The sequence below is a fragment of the Micromys minutus genome (genome assembly GCF_963924665.1).
Source record: "Micromys minutus genome assembly, chromosome: 9".
Classification (NCBI taxonomy): Eukaryota; Metazoa; Chordata; class Mammalia; order Rodentia; family Muridae; genus Micromys; species Micromys minutus.
This window is the reverse complement of record NC_137978.1, coordinates 49,490,531-49,509,614: the sequence shown is the minus strand read 5'-3', so window position 1 is coordinate 49,509,614 and position 19,084 is coordinate 49,490,531. Positions and strand designations below refer to the sequence as shown.

Sequence of the window (19,084 nt, the reverse complement as noted above, 5' to 3'; positions counted from 1 at the left end):
TCTTACTGCTCTGGGAGCAAAGGCACAGTCTCAGAAGCAACTCCTTGGGTGCCCTGGCCAGCCGCCATGCTGGTTTCAGGATCAGACCCACAGCTATGATTTCCAGCCACTGGTCTGGGGCTTAGGTGTGGAGATGGAAGAAATCCAGCCATAAACCAGCAAACGACTTTAATCTTCCTCCAGAATAAATTTATTCCTCCACTCATAAACACACATTTTTGAGTATTAGAAAATTAAACCTTTAATTACATAAGCTGTTTTCAAAAATCATGTACAGCGTGGAGATTTCCCAGAGATGCTAGAGTTGGCAGGTGGCCACGGCAGATCAACCCCCAGCATTTCAGCAAATGCTCTACAGGCATAAGGGGAAACTGCTCTCTGTCCTCAGAGGTAGAACACAGGACCCACAGTTGTGGCACAGTGGATATCAGCTCTGTTGGCTAGCGGACTCACCGAGGGCCATCCCAAGCAAGTGCTGAGGCACACAGCTCTGGGAACTGGTCTGGACCTGGCAGCTCAACCCCCTCCTGTCTAGGAGAGAGACCTCGGCGATGCCGGCGCATTTGCTCTCATTCTGTTTCCCCATCCAGGAATCACTGTATACACCCAACTCCCACTGTTCCGGTTCAGGAGAACCAGGGGCTCAGAGTTTGCAGGTGGCCTGTGCCACTTTGGAACTGGTTCTTCTGTTCAGGGCTTGACAGATGAAGTCCCCGGCTTCAAGGAGCTTCTGGAGGTTCACACCCTTGACGTTAGAAGGTAAAGCAAGTCAGTGCATGCCCTCAACACCCAGGCAAACAGACTAGACAGCTGTGACAGGGAAAAGGGAAGGTGAGGGCAAACGGATGACAGAGGGTGAGAGCAACAGTGGCGACCTCTGTCTGAGATTGTCTCCAGCTGGCACCAGCAGGCCATTTGTGGGAGGGACCATATTGGTGTCCCATTTCCATGTTCAGGGTCCAGCACAGGGCCTGCCCCACAGATACTGTGATGTCTGCTTTTATATCTCTTTCCGGGTGCTGAGACTGTTCCCAGACTATGGCTAATACCAGACAAGGGCTCTCCTGCTAGACCACTCCCTCCCTCGACTGTCTGTAACAGTAACTCCTATCTGCTGGTACTGGGTACCAAGCACGCTACAGTTTCCTCTGATGCATCTTCTTCCTCCTGTAACAATGTGGGCACACTCCCTGCTGTTGCTCAGGTTTAGAGAGATGAAATACTTGGAGGTCTAGCAGCCTCCAAGTCAAAGAAGAGATCTGGGTTTTCAACCATCAGATCTCAAAGCAGAGATGCAGTGTGACCTCTGTGCCATCACCTAGGTCCTACAGAGTCCTGTAGGACTAATTTCACAGTGTGCCCTCATTTCATAGAGAAAACAGTCTGGGGGAAGTGGCTCACACTGCAGGTCCCAAAGCTGGTCCCTCTTAGGGATCCTTCCATAGACACTTCCTGGGCAGCCTCCTAGAACTGAAGTGTGATGTCACTCTGGGATCTTGGTCTCCTGTGCTTATGACCACATTCAACCAGACCTACGTCTCTTCTGCCGTGTTGCTTCCTCTGCCAGAGACCTCTCCCCTCATTTCCTTTTTGGTTAGTCTACACCCTCTAAGCCACCCACCAAGCCTCCGCTACTACTCAGTTCCTGGTTCTTGATACACACACTCCAGGCTGCTCTGTCAGGACCTCAGACCCCACGAGGGCGGGAACTCCAGACCACCCACTGTCAACTCCCCTAGAGAACTCTCAAATAGAAAGCTTCCACAATCCCCGCTTAAGCTCCACCAACCCTAAGCATGTCTGTCACATCTGCCTGCCACATCTGTCCTCAGGCTCCAGACAAGCCCTGGTTAGTTCCGGGATGTCACCACCAGAGGGCAGGCCGACTTACCGTGTGAATCCCTAAGCCAGTCAGCATGTAGACCAGGTCCTCCGTAGCCAAGTTCCCTGAAGCCCCCTTTGCATAGGGACAGCCTCCAAGCCCTGCCACAGAGGAGTCCACAACGCTCACTCCCATCTGGAAACAAAGACAGTGAATCATGGCTGTTGCTGAGGCCTGGCGTCTACGGAGCCGCTCTTCATGAACCTCCTGCTCCGTGTCAGGAGGAATCCACCGAGGGACAGAGCCTCTCTCCCTGAACAGTGAGTCTCTCCTGTCACACTGCTCCCTCTGCTAGAGGACTTCCCCTATCCCTTGATGGTTGGTTCTTGCCTCCGTTCCACCCTTTGGGGCTCTCCTCAGAGGCTCCTCACGGCCACGTGTCTAGCTCCTCAGTCCCAGAGTGGCAGACGCTAGGCACAGCTCTTTTGAGGTGTTTTGTTTTAAACACAGCCAAAGAAATGGGAGATTGGAGAATTCTCAAGAGGATTTGTAATGGGCCAGTAAGATGGCTCAGAGGGTAAAGGTGCTTGCCCACAAGCCCAACAACTTGAGTCTAAACCCCAGGCCTTACATGGTGAAAGGGAAGAACCAACTCCAAGTCTCAGTTACATTCTGTGGGAAGCCATTCCATTAACCTACATGTGCCACCGTCTGTATCTTCATAGACATCCGGCTCGATACTTTATTAATAAATACAAAGAAACTGCCCTGCCCTGCCTCATGCCCTCTGGGACAATGGGCACATGGCTTTCATTACCTGCAGGGCCACCAAGGTGTTGGCCAGGGCTTGACCATAGGTGTCATGGCAATGGACAGCCAATGCGGCCACGGGCACTTCGTGCATGACAGCAGTCAGCATGTCTTTCATGAGTCCTGGGGTGCCTACGCCAATGGTGTCCCCAAGGGAGATCTCATAGCAGCCCATTGAATACAATTTCTTGGCAACCTGGAGAAGTGAACAGATACTTAGAGGACCCTGGAGCCACCAGCATGTGACATTAGGGCTCAGAAGCAGGGACTCTGCCCAGGCAGTTCGCCTCCCCATCAGGGGTGCTGTGTTCCTGTTGGGCTCTAGCTCCCAACAGTTTCAGTGCAAAGGACCAGCATTACCCAGCAACTGGGAGACTGCGCCCTGGAACCAGCCAGCCACCCCGGCAGCCCCACCCCTACCCTTCCTCTGCAGTGCCGACTGGAATCCGGAGAAGCCCTTCTGCTGGAGGATCTGTGGACTGTGGGTCTAAGATACTAGGTTGATACTTAAGGAAGCACAGGAACTATGTAACTTTTTGGAAGCTCATTTGCAATGGGCTGAGTCATTGCAAAGCCTAAGCTGCCAGCCTCTCCCTCATCCCCAAGGAGGCTACCATACCTGGCCTGAACAGGAGTGATGACCACCCTCCACCTTGCCATGTGCCCATCAGGTGACAGTCATGGCAGGCAGGTCCCCGGAACAATGTTCAAGTCCTCGCTTGGCTGCTCACTGGCTACATGCTTTGGTGGGGAGGGGGTCATAACTTCTGTGAGCTTCAATTTCTTTTCTTTCTTCCTTTCTTCCCTCCTTCCTTCCTTTCTTTCAAAAAGATGTATTTATTTATTATGCACACTGTCTGTACTGTGTATATGCCTTCAAGCCAGAAGAGGGCGCCAAATCTCATTACAGAAGGTTGTGAGCCACCATGTGGTTGCTGGGATTTGAACTCAGGACCTCTGGAAGAGCAGTCAGTACCATCTCTCCAGTCCACGCTTCAATTTCTGCTTTTAGAAAACGGGGTTGGGCTATAGGGCGGTGGCCATGAGGGCAGGGCACACAGACCAGGGCACAGCAGTCACCGAGCACACAGCAGCCAGGGGTCATTCCTGTGACTAGATGCCACATTGGTATTGGAGAGAAACCAAAAGGGCTCCGTGGAACACAATGGGTGAGACCCAATCTGCCATCTGTACCCAGAGTGGTGAGTGACTTGCTTCCTCAACCATAAATGGGAGAATAGCATCAAATCCGCTGCTGGGCTTTCTGGATGAAATGGCTCAAGTTCCTGGGTTACTCACACCCAGTTCCTATGGTTACTAGTCAAAAGCATGTGTGTGCTCTTTCCTACTCCAAGGAAGCGGGGGTTCCTGGGAATACCACACTGGAGATCATGCCTTAGCTGATGAGACCTGGCCTGTAGGGCAGGGGCTGTGTTCTCAGTGAGTGAGTGAGTGTGTTCCTCTGGGACAGGGAGGTGAGTGCACCTGCGCATACAGATTAGCAAGGGTCTCTACCCTCACAAGACCTGGCCCCACTGCACACACCTCAGCAACTTTAGCCGGGGAGACCTTCCCCTCGTAGGGACATCCGAGGGCACAGGAGACATACCTGTGGAAAAGGGGGAGGAACGGTGTCAGTGTCCCCAGCTCGTCTGCCAATAGAACAGCTGGTGACCATCTGACACACATCCCCGGTGAGCCCACGGTAAACATGAGGCTGAGCAGGAGGCTCAGTGCTGAGCTAAAGGTCAACTCTGAGTGGGGAAAAGGCTCTTTGCCCTACTTCTGCAGAGAGAACCTGCAGGGAAGGCGGGGCTTAGAGGCCACCGTTCTGGAAGCAGGGTTGCAGGTGGCTGAGAATTCACAAGAGAAACAAGGCTAGACCCGTGTGTCTGGAGAGGCAGTCCCGTGTGCTGGGGGAGGTGGGCCAGAGTGAACACACGGGTTAGTACAAGAGCGGCAAGAATGGAAAGGCTCGAGGGCCCGATGCCTCACCCACTCATTTATTTACGGAGATGAAGAGGGTGTGCCAGGCACTGGGCACGGAGCAATGAGAAGACCCATGAATGGGCTAGCCTCCAGGAGTGCGTTCACGTCAGAAAGACAGTAAATACGACCACAGTCACATTAGGAGGGGGAGATGATTCCAGAAAGAGATGAGCTATGAAGGAAGCAGGAGGAGGCAGAGGCAGCCAGTGTGGTTAGGGTTAGCGAGGCACAGCTCCCTGAGCTAGTTTTAGTCAAGGCCAGAGTCTGGCATGCTCAGGACAGACTATCTAAGGCATGGAGAAAGGTGGGGGAAAGGAAGTATGACATGAGACAGTTGGGGAGCCCAGGGCTGACCATGACCATCTTGCGGGCTGTGCTGAGGACTCTGGGAGGTACCTGAGTCTGCTCTTACTAAATGCTGGCACTGGGGTATCTTTAGTACCCTACTGAGGGTGGTAGTTCAAGCCTGTAATCCTAGCACTTGGGAGGTAGAGGCAGGAGGATTGCTAGCCACCATTACAAAATGAGTTCCTGGTTAACAGGAACCTAAAAAATGAAATGGTGTTCAAGCAGCGGTACCCAGATGCACGCCTTTGATCCCAGTGCTCAGGAGGCAGAGGCAGGTGAATCTCTGAGTTTCAGACCAGCCTGGCCTACAGAGTGAGTTCTAGGACAGCCAGGGTTACATAGAGATACCCTGTGTCTACAAACAAACAAACCTCAAAAAACAACCCCCCCACAAAAACCTAAAAGCTCTACACAAAACAACCAAAGCCCAAACCCTTCATGGTAAAGCAAAATATTCTATATATTAAAAAATAGAGGGCTGGAGAGATGGCTCAGTGGTTAAGAGCACTGGCTGTTCTTCCAGAGGTCCTGAGTTCAAATCCCAGCAACCACATGGTGGCTCACAACCATCTGTAATGGTATCCGATGCCCTCTTCTGGTGTGTCTGAAGACAGCTACAGTGTACTCACATATAATAAATAAATCTTTAACCTTTCGTGCCAGCACCTGGGAGGCAAATGCAGAGGCAGGTGGATGTCTGTGAGTTCCAGTACAGCCAGGACTACACAGCTACACAGTGATTCCCTGTCTGGGAAGGATGTGGTGGTGGGGATTTACCAAGACAGAGCACAGGCCTGGCAGCTGCGGCCACACGACGGGAGAACCAGCTTCCTCATCCTCCACCTGCCTACAGGGGAGCACCGCACCCAGGGACTGTGGGAAGTGGGCTTTCCCGAGCCGGAGCACCAGCGTGGTGAGGGTGGCTGAGGAGCTAGACAGCTAAATGTTTCAGGGCATCAGAAGACTTTGGCCCCCAAGGTGGGGCGCTGTCGCTGTCGCCTGCTGAGGGACCAAGGAAACCAAGAGGAAATGATGTCCTAGGAGGCAAGAAGAGAAACAGAACAGAGGGAAAGCATCTCCTCACCTGTGGAAAATGAGTGCAAAGGTCCTGAGGCCAGAGGGAGAGGGGAGAATGCTGTGGAGGGAGGGCAGGCGGGGTGCCTCACAGAGGGCTGAAACTCACAGTAAAAGCAGCCACTCAGCATGGACATAGCTCAGCCGGAGGAGCCTTGCTTGTTACAGAACCTCACCCCCAGCTCTGTACTCTGTCTGTCTGTCTGTGTGTGTGTTTTGAGACGTGTTTAAAGCCATGAGCAGTCCCCGTGCCAGCAGGCCTGGCTTCCCAGCCCTGTAAGAATCGAATCTCGGGGCTGGGCACAGGCAGCTGGCCTGACCTACATTTGGTCAGTCAACAATTTATGTCTCACAGAAACCACATGCACCTGGAGAAAGGTTCCCAGGAGCAGAGCTTGGGGCGCCCAGCAGGAGCCTGAGGCGGGGATCTCCACTCTATAAGGGCCCTGAGAAAGGAGCCACAGGAGGCCGGACTCACCCTCTCACAGGGATGCTGGCAGCCCGCGCGGCCTGCATGACTCCATCGAAGCGCTGGAAACTCTCCTCTATAGAGCAGTTCACATTCTTCCGGGTGAAGAGCTCGGACGCCGCCCCGAAGATGCTCACTTCCTTGGCACCGGACGCTACCTGCCAATATCCAGTGAATGCCTTCAGCACTTTCCTCCAGAAGAAACTCGTCCACTGGCAAAAATCTTTTGTTGTTGGCAAGTTTTATGGTATGTGACTGTTGTAGGTGGAACATATAATACACACACACACACACACTCACGCACACACTTTTTAAAAAGAGACTTATGTATGTGTACACTGTAGCTGTCTTCAGACACAGCAGAAGAGGGCATCAGATCCCATTACAGATGGTTGTGAGCCACCATGTGGTTGCTGGGATTTGAACTCAGGACCTCTGGAAGAGCAGTCAGTGCTCTTAACCACTGAGCCATCTCTCCAGTGCATATATACATACTTCAGGAAATATGTTGTGGCAGGCAAGATGGCTCAGCAGGTAAGAGATATATGCCCTTAAGCCTGATGACATGAGTTCAATTCCCCAGGACCCACGTGGTAGGAGAGAATCAAGTCACACAAGTAAATAAACTAAATAATAGTAAATATGTGGACATCCCAATCCCTAGTTTCCCAGAACATGTTACCTACTTGGGAACAGGGTCATTTAAAATGTAACTGGATAAAGAGAGACCACATAGGAGCGGGGAATCCCTACCCAAGAATGACTGGTGTCTCTCAAAGATGGCTGTGTGAAGCGCTGAGCTGTGGAAGGCCATGTGGGGGTGGAGGCAGGCCCTGGCGTGAGGCGCATACAAACCCAACAGTATCAAGATCAACCGTCCATCCCTAGTTACGACTGGATATGTGGGAAGGGCTCTCGGGAGGCCTCAGACACAGCCAACACTCCTGACCTCCAGAATGGGAGGTGGCGGTGCTTTCTCAAGCAGCCCTAGGAAAGGCTTACACCTCAGCCAGAAAACAAAACGAGCCAGGCTGGTGGCAGCACACATCTTTAATCCCAGCACTCAGGAGGCAGAGGTAGGCGGATCTCTGTGAGTTTGAGGCCAGCCTGGTCTACAGAGAGAGTTTTTAGGACAGCCAGGGCTACACAGAGAAACCCTGTCTGAAAAAAAAACAACAACAAAAAGAAAAGAAAAGAAAAACAAAGCTGGAGAGCAGCTCGGGGCTGGAGCATTTCCCTCATAAGCGTGAGAATCTCGATTTGACCCCTAGCTCCAGCTGATACCAGAAAACCCATCAAAGCTGACGTCCTCCAGAGAAATTCACCACTGCCACTGTCAACCTGGGGGTGGGGGAACATCACACTTGAAATAAGTTTATGCCACATCATGCCATCGGCCTCTCCAGACGCTGTTTCAGAAATCACAAGAGGTGGGAGTGTAGCCACCTCTGCGGAAGCGCCCATGCCGTGGGCTGTTACCTTTCCCTAAAGTAGAGGCTGACATGAGTAGAGCTCGGGAATTAGGGGCACTCTGCTCTGGTACAGAATCTGGGCTGGATCCCCAGCATCCACATGGTTGCTAACATCTGCAATCCCAGTTCCAAGGATCTTATGCCCTCTTGTGGTCTCTGCAGAAACTGCACACATGGTATAAAACACTACTTGGTACAAATAAAGTAAAAAGAAGAAAAAAAAAGTGGGAGATCCCAGGACTTAGTGGTTTTAGCAGGCCTGTGTCTCTTAGCTGTCACTAAGCATTAATTATGGGAGCATCGAGTCAGTGGTAAGTGCTGTTCCTGGTTCATAGGCAGAAGTGACTGAGGTTAAGCAATCCATCAAGACAACAGAGGGAGTGACAGGGCTGGACTCCCCCTGTCCCCCACCCCAGTCTGATGCTACTCATCCCCACTGGAGGCAAGCTATTCATTCAGAGGGACTTCCCAGGACAAGGCAGGGGCTGATAACCATCAGTCTCTCTCTCTCTCTCTCCCTCTCTCCCTCTCTCTTCTCTCTCTCTCTCTCTCTCTCTCTCTCTCTCTCTCTCTCTCTCTCTCTCTCTCTCTCTCTCTCTCTCTCTCAAGGGCAACAAGTCAACCTCTTACCGCTTCCTCAAAGCCTTTCACGTTTGGAGTCAGGACTGGGTAGTTGATGCCAGGAAACTTCTGAATGCCCTTCAAGACGTCAGAGTGGTCAGCCATCTTGGGAGCCAAAGAAGCCAAGAGCTCAGTGGTAGAGAAAAACCTCCTGACCACTTAATCTGCTGTCTCCAATACTTTTCTTATCTGTCTGACCAAGGAGGGGTCAAGAGACACCCTGGACAGCGTGATCCTGCCAGCTCCTACGCCAGTACTGCCAGCCACGTACCAAGAACTCCCTCTGCATTGTCTGCTACTATCATGGGATAGTTTGCCCACCACTATGAAGCAACAATTCTCACTCTCCCCTTAACAAACACAGAGGCTGCAGATCATGGGGATCCTATATTCTTGGAGCCAGGAGAGACCTCGGAGGCCACCTCTAACTGGAGGGAACACAGGCCTTACTTAGCAAGGGCTCCAGTAAGCCAGGGCGGAGCCCAGACTGAACCAGAGCCCCTGGCTCCCAGGCAGAGCTCTTCCCATACGACACAGTGCTGAGATTCACCCGAGATCCCGCAAGCCAGGGACCTTGGAAACCTACACTTCCAACGTTCAGTGACTACAAGAACAAATGGGACCCCTACCCCCGACCTGGGACAGGCTCCTTCGGTAGGCTGGGCTCACCTGCGGCACCCACTTGGGAGAGACGAAGCTGGTGGCCTCAATAACGGGGAGCCCTGCTTCTGAAAGCAGGTCTATCAGCCTGATTTTCACCGGGGTAGGTACAATACTCTGTAGTGGATAGAAATTCAGAAAAGAAAGTCAGCAACATCGGGAAGGAAAACTGGTCTTGGCCGCCAGCCGACGCCTCAGCCCAAGCTTTGACTACACCAGCTCCTCACTGATTTCAGACACTATCGTGAGCTCTCACACGATCCCCAAGTTCTACCGCCCCTGTTTCCTGGCACAGATGGCTGCTTACCCGAGGTGTAATTACATGGAAACACCCTTTTCTTCCTATGCAGACTCTTCCAAATGTGTGTTGGTCATAAACCGAGAGCAATGTGCCCAGGCTGGCGTGGGTGGAGATGAACCACCACGGCTCTCTGGGTGCTGTGGGATGGAGCCCCAAATGTCACACCCTTTCTCTTCCTCTCTCCTCAGCTTCTTTTCATTCCTTTCCCACATCTGGTGACTCACCAGAGACTCTGGGTTCCTCTCTAATCTCCCCCAAAGGTGTACACGGCATGGTTTTCCTCTGTCACCTCATCCACACTGGAGGAAACTTTCTGAATTACAGGCTCCACTGCCTTATTTTCCTGCCTTGTACGGGGCCTGGGCTGCAGGACTGGCTCAGCAGTAAAGAGCCCTTGCTGTTTTTCCAGAGAATCCTTCCTCAGTTCCCAGTCCTCATGCTGGGCAACTCACAAATACCCATTAGCTCCAAGAGCTCCAGGTGACCTGATGCCCCCTGCTGGCTTCTGTGAGCACTGCATGCATGTGGCAGATACACACAGGTACACACAGAGACACAAAAATACAAATAAACCTTAAGGTAGGTGATGGTGGCCCATGCCTTTAATCCCAGCACTCAGAAGGCAGAGGCAAGTGGATCTCTGTGAATTCGAGGCCAGCTTGGTCTACAGAGTGAGTTTCAGGGCAGCCAGGGCTCAGGAGGCCTTCCCATCATGCTCCCTGGCACTGGAGTTATAGATGGTTGTAAGTCACCATATAGATACTGGGAATTGAACTCCAGTTCTCTGAACCATTGAATCATGCCTCCAGCCCCATTGCTACCCACATTCAAGTGCTCAAAAGCCACCTAGATTGCTATCATATTAATGCTGTATGACCTACATCAAAGTTATGCTTGGCCACATGAGTCCTGTGTCCATAGGTTTAGAACACCTTTTTTTTTTTAAAAGATTAATTTATTTATTCTATATAAGTACACTGTAGCTGTATTCAGACACACCAGAAGAGGGCATCAGATCTAATTACAGATGGTTGTGAGTCACCACGTGGTTGCTGGGATTTGAACTCAGGACCTCTGGAAGAGCAGACAGTGCTCTTAACCGCTGAGCCATTTCTCCAGCCCTTAGAACACTTTTTTAAATGAAAATTTTGTTATTTCTTTCTAAGTTAATACATATACATAGGCCTTTTTGTAGGTATAAAATTGAATATATATTCTGTTTTATAGTCTTGAGCCACTTCATATACTTATTATTATAATATTATATTATTACAATATTATATAATATTAACAGTTGTATAATATTCCAGGTTATCGACGTCCATAATATATGACCCAACTTCCCTGGAATGCTCAACACCGGCACAAACCATCCTTCCCCGGCCCACTTCCCGATTTACCTTCTCATTCTGCAGGCCATCTCGGGGACCAACCTCCACGATCTTCACCCGCTTTGGCAAAGTGCCCATGGAGGAGGTGCTCACCTTTGGTTTAAATGAGGAAACACAAGGGTCAGGATTTAGCGTAGGACGACTCGGAGAGCAAGGGTCTTCCTTCGCTACCACAAGCAGCCACGTTTCTCCCTATTTAACTCTAGGGAGTTTACGCACCTAGGCTCTCTCAAGATTAGGATTTTAAAAAAAGCAAACCACTTTGAGCAGGAATAAGCAAGGAAGCCGTGCTCCCAGACAGGTTCTTCTCTGGTTCAGACCCACCTCCCTTGCTCCCCATTCAGCTCCTTTTGGACATCTGTCACTCAGCAGTTCCCAAACGCCACACCATCACTTACTTGGTCCCATCCTTTCTATCCCTGCAAAGGTACCACGTGCACACTGCTGCTCAGCTGGACTCTGACTCACCCCTTCCCCAGTCATCCCGTTTGTCCCTCTGTCTTAGAGGCTCTGCAGAGTTTAGCTCCGACTGACCCCATCACTCACCCCTACCGTTCCACCCACTTCCACCCTCTGCCCAGATCAGCAGGGCTGCCTTCTGCCTGGGAACGTTCAACTTTTCTTAGAACCCCCATCCTTCCTCCCACCAGCCTCAGAAGAGCGATTAGCCCACCATATTATATACTCTGTATTTCACAACGTGACAACTCTTTCCTTCAATACAAGTTCTCCACCCCTTCTCATTCAGACTGGCACTGTGCCTGCCAATGCACTCAGGAACATCATCACAGGAACAACAAACAATGTACAAAGGGCACAGCTTCCAGAGGACAGCAGTCACTGAGACCCAGGAGAAGAGAGCCTCAGATTCATGGGCGACAGGGGATGTGGAGAAAGACTTTGCTATGTTAAGGTCTGTCGAAAGCCTGATTCGAGGCGAATGGCTCACAGGAGGGACAGTGGGTCTGAGATTTCCTCCCCTAATTTTTAGAGCCTTTATAGTCCTACTGTTGAGTCTGTCTCAAATCTTCCCCTACTACCTAAAGAAACCTGCTTAATTATTCATTTATGTGTATGGGTATTCTGCCCACAGGTTACCCCACATGTACGTAGTGCCCTTGTAAGTCAGAAGGGAAGGGCATATCCCTTAAGACTGGAGTTACCGATGGTTGTGAGCCACCAGATGGGTTGCAGGAATCAAGACCCAGTCCTCTGGAAGAGCAGTAATCACTTTAAACCAGCGAATATCTCTCCAGCCCTTCCCCCGCTCCCAAGTAAACATACTGCAGCGGGACAGAGAGAAAGATGTAATTTAATGGACACCAAGTTCTCCAAGCCTGTGAAGGTCTTGAGGAAATCAACTGCAGCCTGTCAACACACCTGGGGTGGCTCTGGTTTTAGCTGGAACATTTTCTGACAAACCAAGAGGACAAGCCTCTGAATTACAAGAAGTCAGCAGGGGACCAGAGAGGTGGCTCAGCAGTCAAGAACACTGGCTGCTCTTCCAGAGAACCTGGGTTCAATTCCCAGCACCCACACGGCAGCTCACTGCTGTCTGTAACTCCAGCTAGAGAGGATCCCACACCCTCACAGAAATACACGCAGGCAAACAGTAATGCACATAAAAGTAAAAATAGAGAAATTAATAATAATACAATAATGGATAATTAATACATAGTTATTATAATACAATAATAATAATAATAATAATAATACAACCCAAGAAGTCAGACTATCAAAACTAACAAGGCCAGCAGGGTGTGAGTGTCGCGGATCAGGGACTGGTTCTACACACTGCTCTTCCCAAGGCTCTGGGTCACGGCAGATGCTCAGTAATTAAACGCTGAAGCAAATCCTGCTTCCAACTTCCTTTTTTGGAACAGGTTGAACTTAGTTCCACTTCCTTCTGCACAACAGCTCTTCAACACCAACTCAGGCCAGGTGTGGTGGCACACACCCCTCATCACACCCCTCATCACACCCTTCATCACACCCCTCATCACACCCCTCATCACACCCTTCATCACACCCTTCATCACACCCCTCATCACACCCTTCATCACACCCCTCATCACACCCCTCATCCCAGTGCTGGGGAAATGGAAGCAGGCGGATCAGAAGCTCATGACCGCTTTCAGCTGCACAGCAAACTTGAGGCCAGCCTGAGATATGTGAGAGATTGTGTCTTAAAAAACATCCCAGAGGTTGAAGCAATGGCTCCACAATTAAGAGCTCTTACTGTGAGGCTGGGGAGATGGCTCAGTGGTTAAGAGCACTGACTGCTCTTCTAAAGGTCCTGAGTTCAAATCCCAGCAACCACATGGTGGCTCACAAGCATCTGTAATGGGATCTATTGCCCTCTTCTGGTGTGTCTGAAGACAGCTACAGTGTACTCATGTATAATAAATAAATCTTAGTGTAGTGAGTACCAAAATTACATAGAAAGAAACTCTGTCATAAATAAGTATTATTCATAAAGAAATTTTATTATCCACCATATTATTTAATATTCATTCTCTCTCTCTCTCTCTACCTCTCTCTTTCTCTCTCTCTCTCTCTCTTTCTCTCTCTCTCTCTCTAATAAGGTTTCTGTGTGGCACCCCTACTGGCAGGTGTACACCAAGATTTCTGAAATGTTAAATTTCCTTACCTTAAGTTGGAGTTTGCGTTTTCATTTGATCCCTAAGCAACCGGGTGATGAAGTGGGTACACTAAAGATACAGAAGTGCCTTTCTGAGAGATACCCATGAGCTGCAGAGAAAATAATTTTCCAGGTACTGATACAACCGGCTAAACTCCCCAACACAAAATCCTAATAGCGCCATCACTGAGCTGAGGGTGTAGCGGAGACTCTGGAGCTGATCTCCCCTAAGCCCAACTCTTATAAAGCACTCACCAAATCACCGAGACAAGACTCTCCATTCTATGTATAAGCAAGCTGAGTAAACACCTCTGTCACGCAGCCTAGAAAGCCTAGAAATCCGGACACCGGTTTGCGTTTTAACCAGCACAGCTCTTTGGCTCCTTCCCTCAAATATAACTGTGAATGGGAAAGGACAGAACGCTAGGACCAAACAGGCCCAAAGGACGGTTCTGAGGAAATTCCTGTCCGGCCCACGCGATCTAAGTTCTCCTTAGGCGTCCATAAAAGTAACAAGAGCTGAAGAAAGTGGCAGATTGAGATGCTTGAGCTCACCTCCCCCAGCCCCCAACACCGAACACTGTTTTCCACTAATGAAGGGCTGGAGAGATCCGAAGCTCGATTAGAAGTCAGGGTCACCGGAAGGGAGTTAGGACGCCCAGGACGGTGTCTCACATCTCCACAGTGACAGCGGGTCGGTTTACATCCCCCGCAGCCCCCCCGCCTCAGTTTCCCGGTTTCTTGCAAGGGATGTGAGCCAGACCGGCTGGGTCCGGAACTCTCCAACTCTCCGGGCGCCAGCCGCTGGAGCAGCCCCGCTTCGCTCGCCACGGCAGCGGACAAGCCCCACCCATCCCCGCGACTGTCACCCGCGTGGGGCACTTACAGCCCGGAGGGACGCCAAGCCCACCAGCCTCCGTGGGAAAGCCTTCCTCACGGTCGCCATCTTCGCCCAGTCTCTGGTGGCCACCCCGCAGGGCACCACGTGATCGCCGATACCTCGGTGGGCGTGGTCCGGGCCTGGGGCGGGGCTTCGCTCCTGCTGTGAAGTTTCCAGTTTGGCTCCAGCCCTAGTTTGCCTGTTTTCTTTTTCTACTCCACGATACATAGCTCCACCCTCAGATCATACCCACATCATCATTTTCTGAACACGTGTCCCATGAAGAGCCATGACAATTGACAGCTCGCAGCTCGCGTGCAGATCCCGAGATCTTCATTGCCACCTGCTTCCCCCATGTCTTAAATCACACCCCGGCTCCCAGCCCAGGGTTCGTTTTATCTGCCTTCTGAAAGGCATAGTGTTTCCAGGCCGTGTTGCTAGGGCTGAAGATGATTTAGAAGCTGGTGGGCCAAGCTGTAGGCTCCTTTAGTCTTGAGGGAACAGGAAAGGCAAGAAGGCCTAGGTTATCGAAGGACTGCTATAACCATGTGGTAGGTGCTACCCTTGATCCTCGGATGACTTGTGTCTGCTGCTGGCCAATTAGGGAATCATGGTGTTCCTGTGCATACACTGTCTTATTTCCTTCTTCCGGTCCTCGGCCTCTAGGTGGGAAATCTTCAATTCAAACGACAAACATGTATCACGCAGGACGACGTCGATCCTGCCCCAAAGGTTAAGATCACCAAGTAGAATATAAAGGTTTAGTGTAAAAGCAGAAAGACTGTTTTGTTGCTGTTGTTGTTTTTGAGACAAGGTCTCACTGTGTAGTCCTGCCTGCCCCAGAACTCTCCATGTAGACCTCATAGAGATCTACCTGCCTCTACCTCTGTCTCCTAAGTGCCGGGGTTAACGATATGTGCCACGTGCCTAGCAAAATTTTAAATAATTGCTAATGTATTTACTTCATGTGTATGGCTGTTTTTCCTACATGTGTGTTTATGTACCACATGTGTGCCTGGTACAGGCAGAGGCCGTAAGAGTGAAGAAATTAAAACTTATTCCCTAAATCCTGACCTGACCGCGGGCTAACACTGAGATCAGTCTGACCTACAGGCACATAGGGGACTGACAGGAACTTTTGCTAACCTGCTTTTGTAACTGCCGCTCCCATCGAACAGAAACAACCCCACCCCCAACACTACATTTTTTTTGTTTTGCTTTTTTAAAAGATTTATTTATTTACTATATATAAGTACACTGTAGATGTCTTCAAACACACCAGAAGAGGCCATCAGATCCCATTACAGATGGTTGTGAGCCACCATGTGGTTGCTGGGAACTGAACTCAGGACCTCTAGAAGAGCAGACAGTGCTCTTAACTGCTGAGCCATCTCTCCAACCCTTTTTTTGATTTTTCAAGACAGGGTTTCTCTGTGTAGCTCCGGCTGTCCTGGAACTCACTCTGTAGACCAGGCTGGCCTCTAACTCAGAGATCCACCTGCCTCTGCCTCCCGAGTGCTGGGGTTGAAAGTGTGTGCCCACCACCCCGCTCCCTACTGGTATTGAAAGTTCATATCCTCTCATGCTTGCTGACGGCCATCCCCACTGCATCAATGAGAAGTACCAACTTGGTGCTGTTCCCTTTCATAAGCCCCCTGCTCATAGTGTAAGCACGCAATATCAGCACTTCAGAGATAAACGCAGGAAGATTAGGAATTCAAGGCCAGCCTTAGCTACATGGTGAATTTGAGGACAGCCTGGGCAACAAGAGATTCTGGTTTTGTTTTAATTAGAATTAGGTTTTGGGGGCCTGTATCTTTACTCTGGAGGCAGAAGTAAGATCTCTGTGAGTTCCAGGCCGGCCAGGGTTGTAAACTAAGACCCTACTCAAAAAAAGGGGGCCCAAAAATAGAATGAGGTCAGTGAGGTGGCTCAGTGTTTAAGCCTGAGGCCACAACACCTGAGACCTGTCCTCACTTCCACATGATTCTTTACATGCCTTTGCCTGCAGGCATACACATGCACACACTGGAATGTAAAGCATTCCTAGGACTGAAATAATAACATAACAAAACCTAGCTACATTGGAAAGGAGGCCAAGGGACCTGGGATGGCGGTCTGCACTTGCAATCTCACTGTAAGAAAGCAGCCACCTTTCAGTGGAGACAGACCCTTGCCTCCTACTTAAGGGTTTAGCCAGTGCAACAGGATCTGGCTAGGGGACACTCCTTGGAAAGCTAGGTTCACCTAAAAAGATGTAGTTTTCCTTCCCAGAATTCCCACCTCCTAATGCAGTCCCCACTGGCCTTATAGGCCACCATGAGACTGCACTGGATGTAGTCTAAGCCCCTGACTCGGGAGGTAGCATTGGCCCCCATCCTTCCTCCTTAGCATACCCATTTTATTGCTCTTAGATTTTGGTCCAGAACCTAAGCTGCAGTGAGGGTCCCAAGTTAACAGTTCAGGTTTCCTTGTTCTTTTTTCTTGGGCTGGGGTTGCCAGCCTCTGGCTGGCTCCAGGCAGCTGACCTCCCAGCCTAATCTCTAGCGGGGTGCTCCATCTCCTCTCCACCCTCCTCCTTCCTTCCAGGAAGCTGCGAGGTGTACAGCTCACCCGCCCTGGGCTTCTTTCAAACCAATCCATTGCCTGAGCTTGGGTTTGAGTCAGATCTCTGTCCTTAGAATTGTTTGTGTTTGTTCTTCAATTTTTTTATTAATGAAACCGAGAAGCCCAAGAGGGGTCCCTGGCTTCCCCGGTATCATGAGGCTCCACTGGGACTTCCAAGACTCCTGGTAATGCTTCTCTACTGCCTTTGAATTCTTTAATTTACAGAGAAAATGAATTTGTTCCTTCACCTCCAAACCACATACTTGTGAAGTTGAGGCCGGAAGATCCAAGAGTTTGAGGCCAGCCTGCGCTACAAAGAATTCCACAAAGACCTAAGCTGTTGAGTGAGATCCTGCCTCAAACGGGCAACTAAAAAAATGCAGTCTCTCTTTTTCCATCCTCCTTCCTTTCTTAGGTTAAACAAACAAACAAAACCAACCTAACAACAACAAAAGAAAAAATGAAAACACCATGACAAGGTAACCCATGGAGAAAAGTGCTTGTTCCAGCTTCCAGCTGTAGCCTCTTATGAGGGATGTCAGGGTAGGAACTGAACACGGAGGCCATGGAGACTTTGCTTATTTGTCCCAACGGGTCGCTCAGCTTCCTTTCCTCCTTCTGTTTTCTGAAGACAGGGTTTCTCTTTGTAGCCCTGGCTGGCCTCGAACTCAGATGTCTACTGTCTCTGGCTCATGAGTGCAGGGACTAAAGGCATCCGTCACCACTGCCTGGCTCAGCTTTCTTACACATCCGAGGATCACCCGCCTGGGTGATGATACTCATAGTGGCTGAGTGGGTCCTCGCATCACTAATTAAGAAAATGCTTCACAGGCTGGCCTAAGGACCAGGCAACTGAGGGTCCCCCTTGCCAAATGACAAGCTGTGTTAAGGTGACACAGGACCAGCCAGCACACCAAGCATGTCGATAAACTCGTCTCTCACCCCAATCTTAACAGTTGCTCTGTGTCTCTAGCTATGTTCCCAAATGAGACCACTACCTTTTCTCTTTGAACACTGACCACATGCTGTATGCTTCTCCTTTGAGTTACATTTGTCACGGTTTTTGTCAGAGCGACAAGGAACTAATACGACGTTTATATGCTTAGGCTTATGATTCCTGTTAGGCCACCTTTGTAAATACCTCGGGACATATGTGCACCCCCCCACTATGGATTAGACATGTCTGAGAGCAATTCAAATGTTCACCAAGTGACATGTATGTCCATTAACACTGTTCAGCCATGAAGGGAATAAAGGTGCTGGGATGCGTTCCAAAAACGAACGTGCTGGATGTTAGAAGACAAACACAAGGAGCTCGTGCTGTTTGATGAGACATGAGACCTAGAACAGGGACACAGTGACAGTGACTGTCTAGAGCAGTGGTTCTCACACAGAGTATATGGAACACCAGTTTGCAACCTGTGGGTCATGACCCCTTTGCTGGTTGATTGACCCTTTCACAGGGGTCACCTAAGACTATTGGGAAACACAGATGCTCACATTACAATTCATAACTGTAGCAAATTACAGTTATGAAGTGAAAGTTATAATTTTATGGTTGGGGGTCACCACAGCATAAGGAACTGTATTGAAAGAGCCGCAGCATTAGGAAGGTTGAGAACCACTGGCCTAGAGGTAGGAAGGTGCTGGAGAGAGAACTTCTAACAGCCATTGTTTCTTATGGGGATGCTGAGATTGGCCTAACTATTGCAATGGTGGTTGGATAACCTGCAAATATACAAAAACCATGGACGTGTATGTGGGCTTTTTCCCCCCCTTTTTGTTTTTTGAGACATGGTTTGTCTATGTAGCCCTGGCTGTCCTGGAATTCACTCTGTAGACCTTAAACTCAAAGAGATTCACCTGCCCCTGCTTCTGAGATTAAAGGCATGTGCCACCCATACTATTTTAACGATTTATTTTTATTTTGTTTATGTGTGTTTCACCAGCATTTGTTTGTGGTCCATGTGTGCAGTGCTCAAAGATGCAGAAGAGGGCA

At 50.0% G+C, this 19,084-nt stretch overlaps 1 protein-coding gene across 1 annotated transcript; it reads right to left on the bottom strand.

Moving 5' to 3' along the window:
* Positions 1-174: 174 nt before the first annotated feature.
* HMGCL (3-hydroxy-3-methylglutaryl-CoA lyase) lies at positions 175-14,567 on the bottom strand. Its single transcript, XM_080921864.1, has 9 exons — positions 14,485-14,567; positions 10,967-11,050; positions 9,275-9,382; positions 8,615-8,710; positions 6,522-6,670; positions 4,178-4,241; positions 2,640-2,828; positions 1,892-2,017; positions 175-745 (listed from the first exon to the last, which is right to left on the bottom strand). Exons 1-9 carry the CDS (start codon positions 14,542-14,544, stop codon positions 644-646), a joined length of 978 nt encoding a protein of 325 aa, XP_080777990.1. The 5' UTR covers positions 14,545-14,567; the 3' UTR covers positions 175-643.
* Between the last annotated feature and the right edge of the window lie 4,517 nt (positions 14,568-19,084).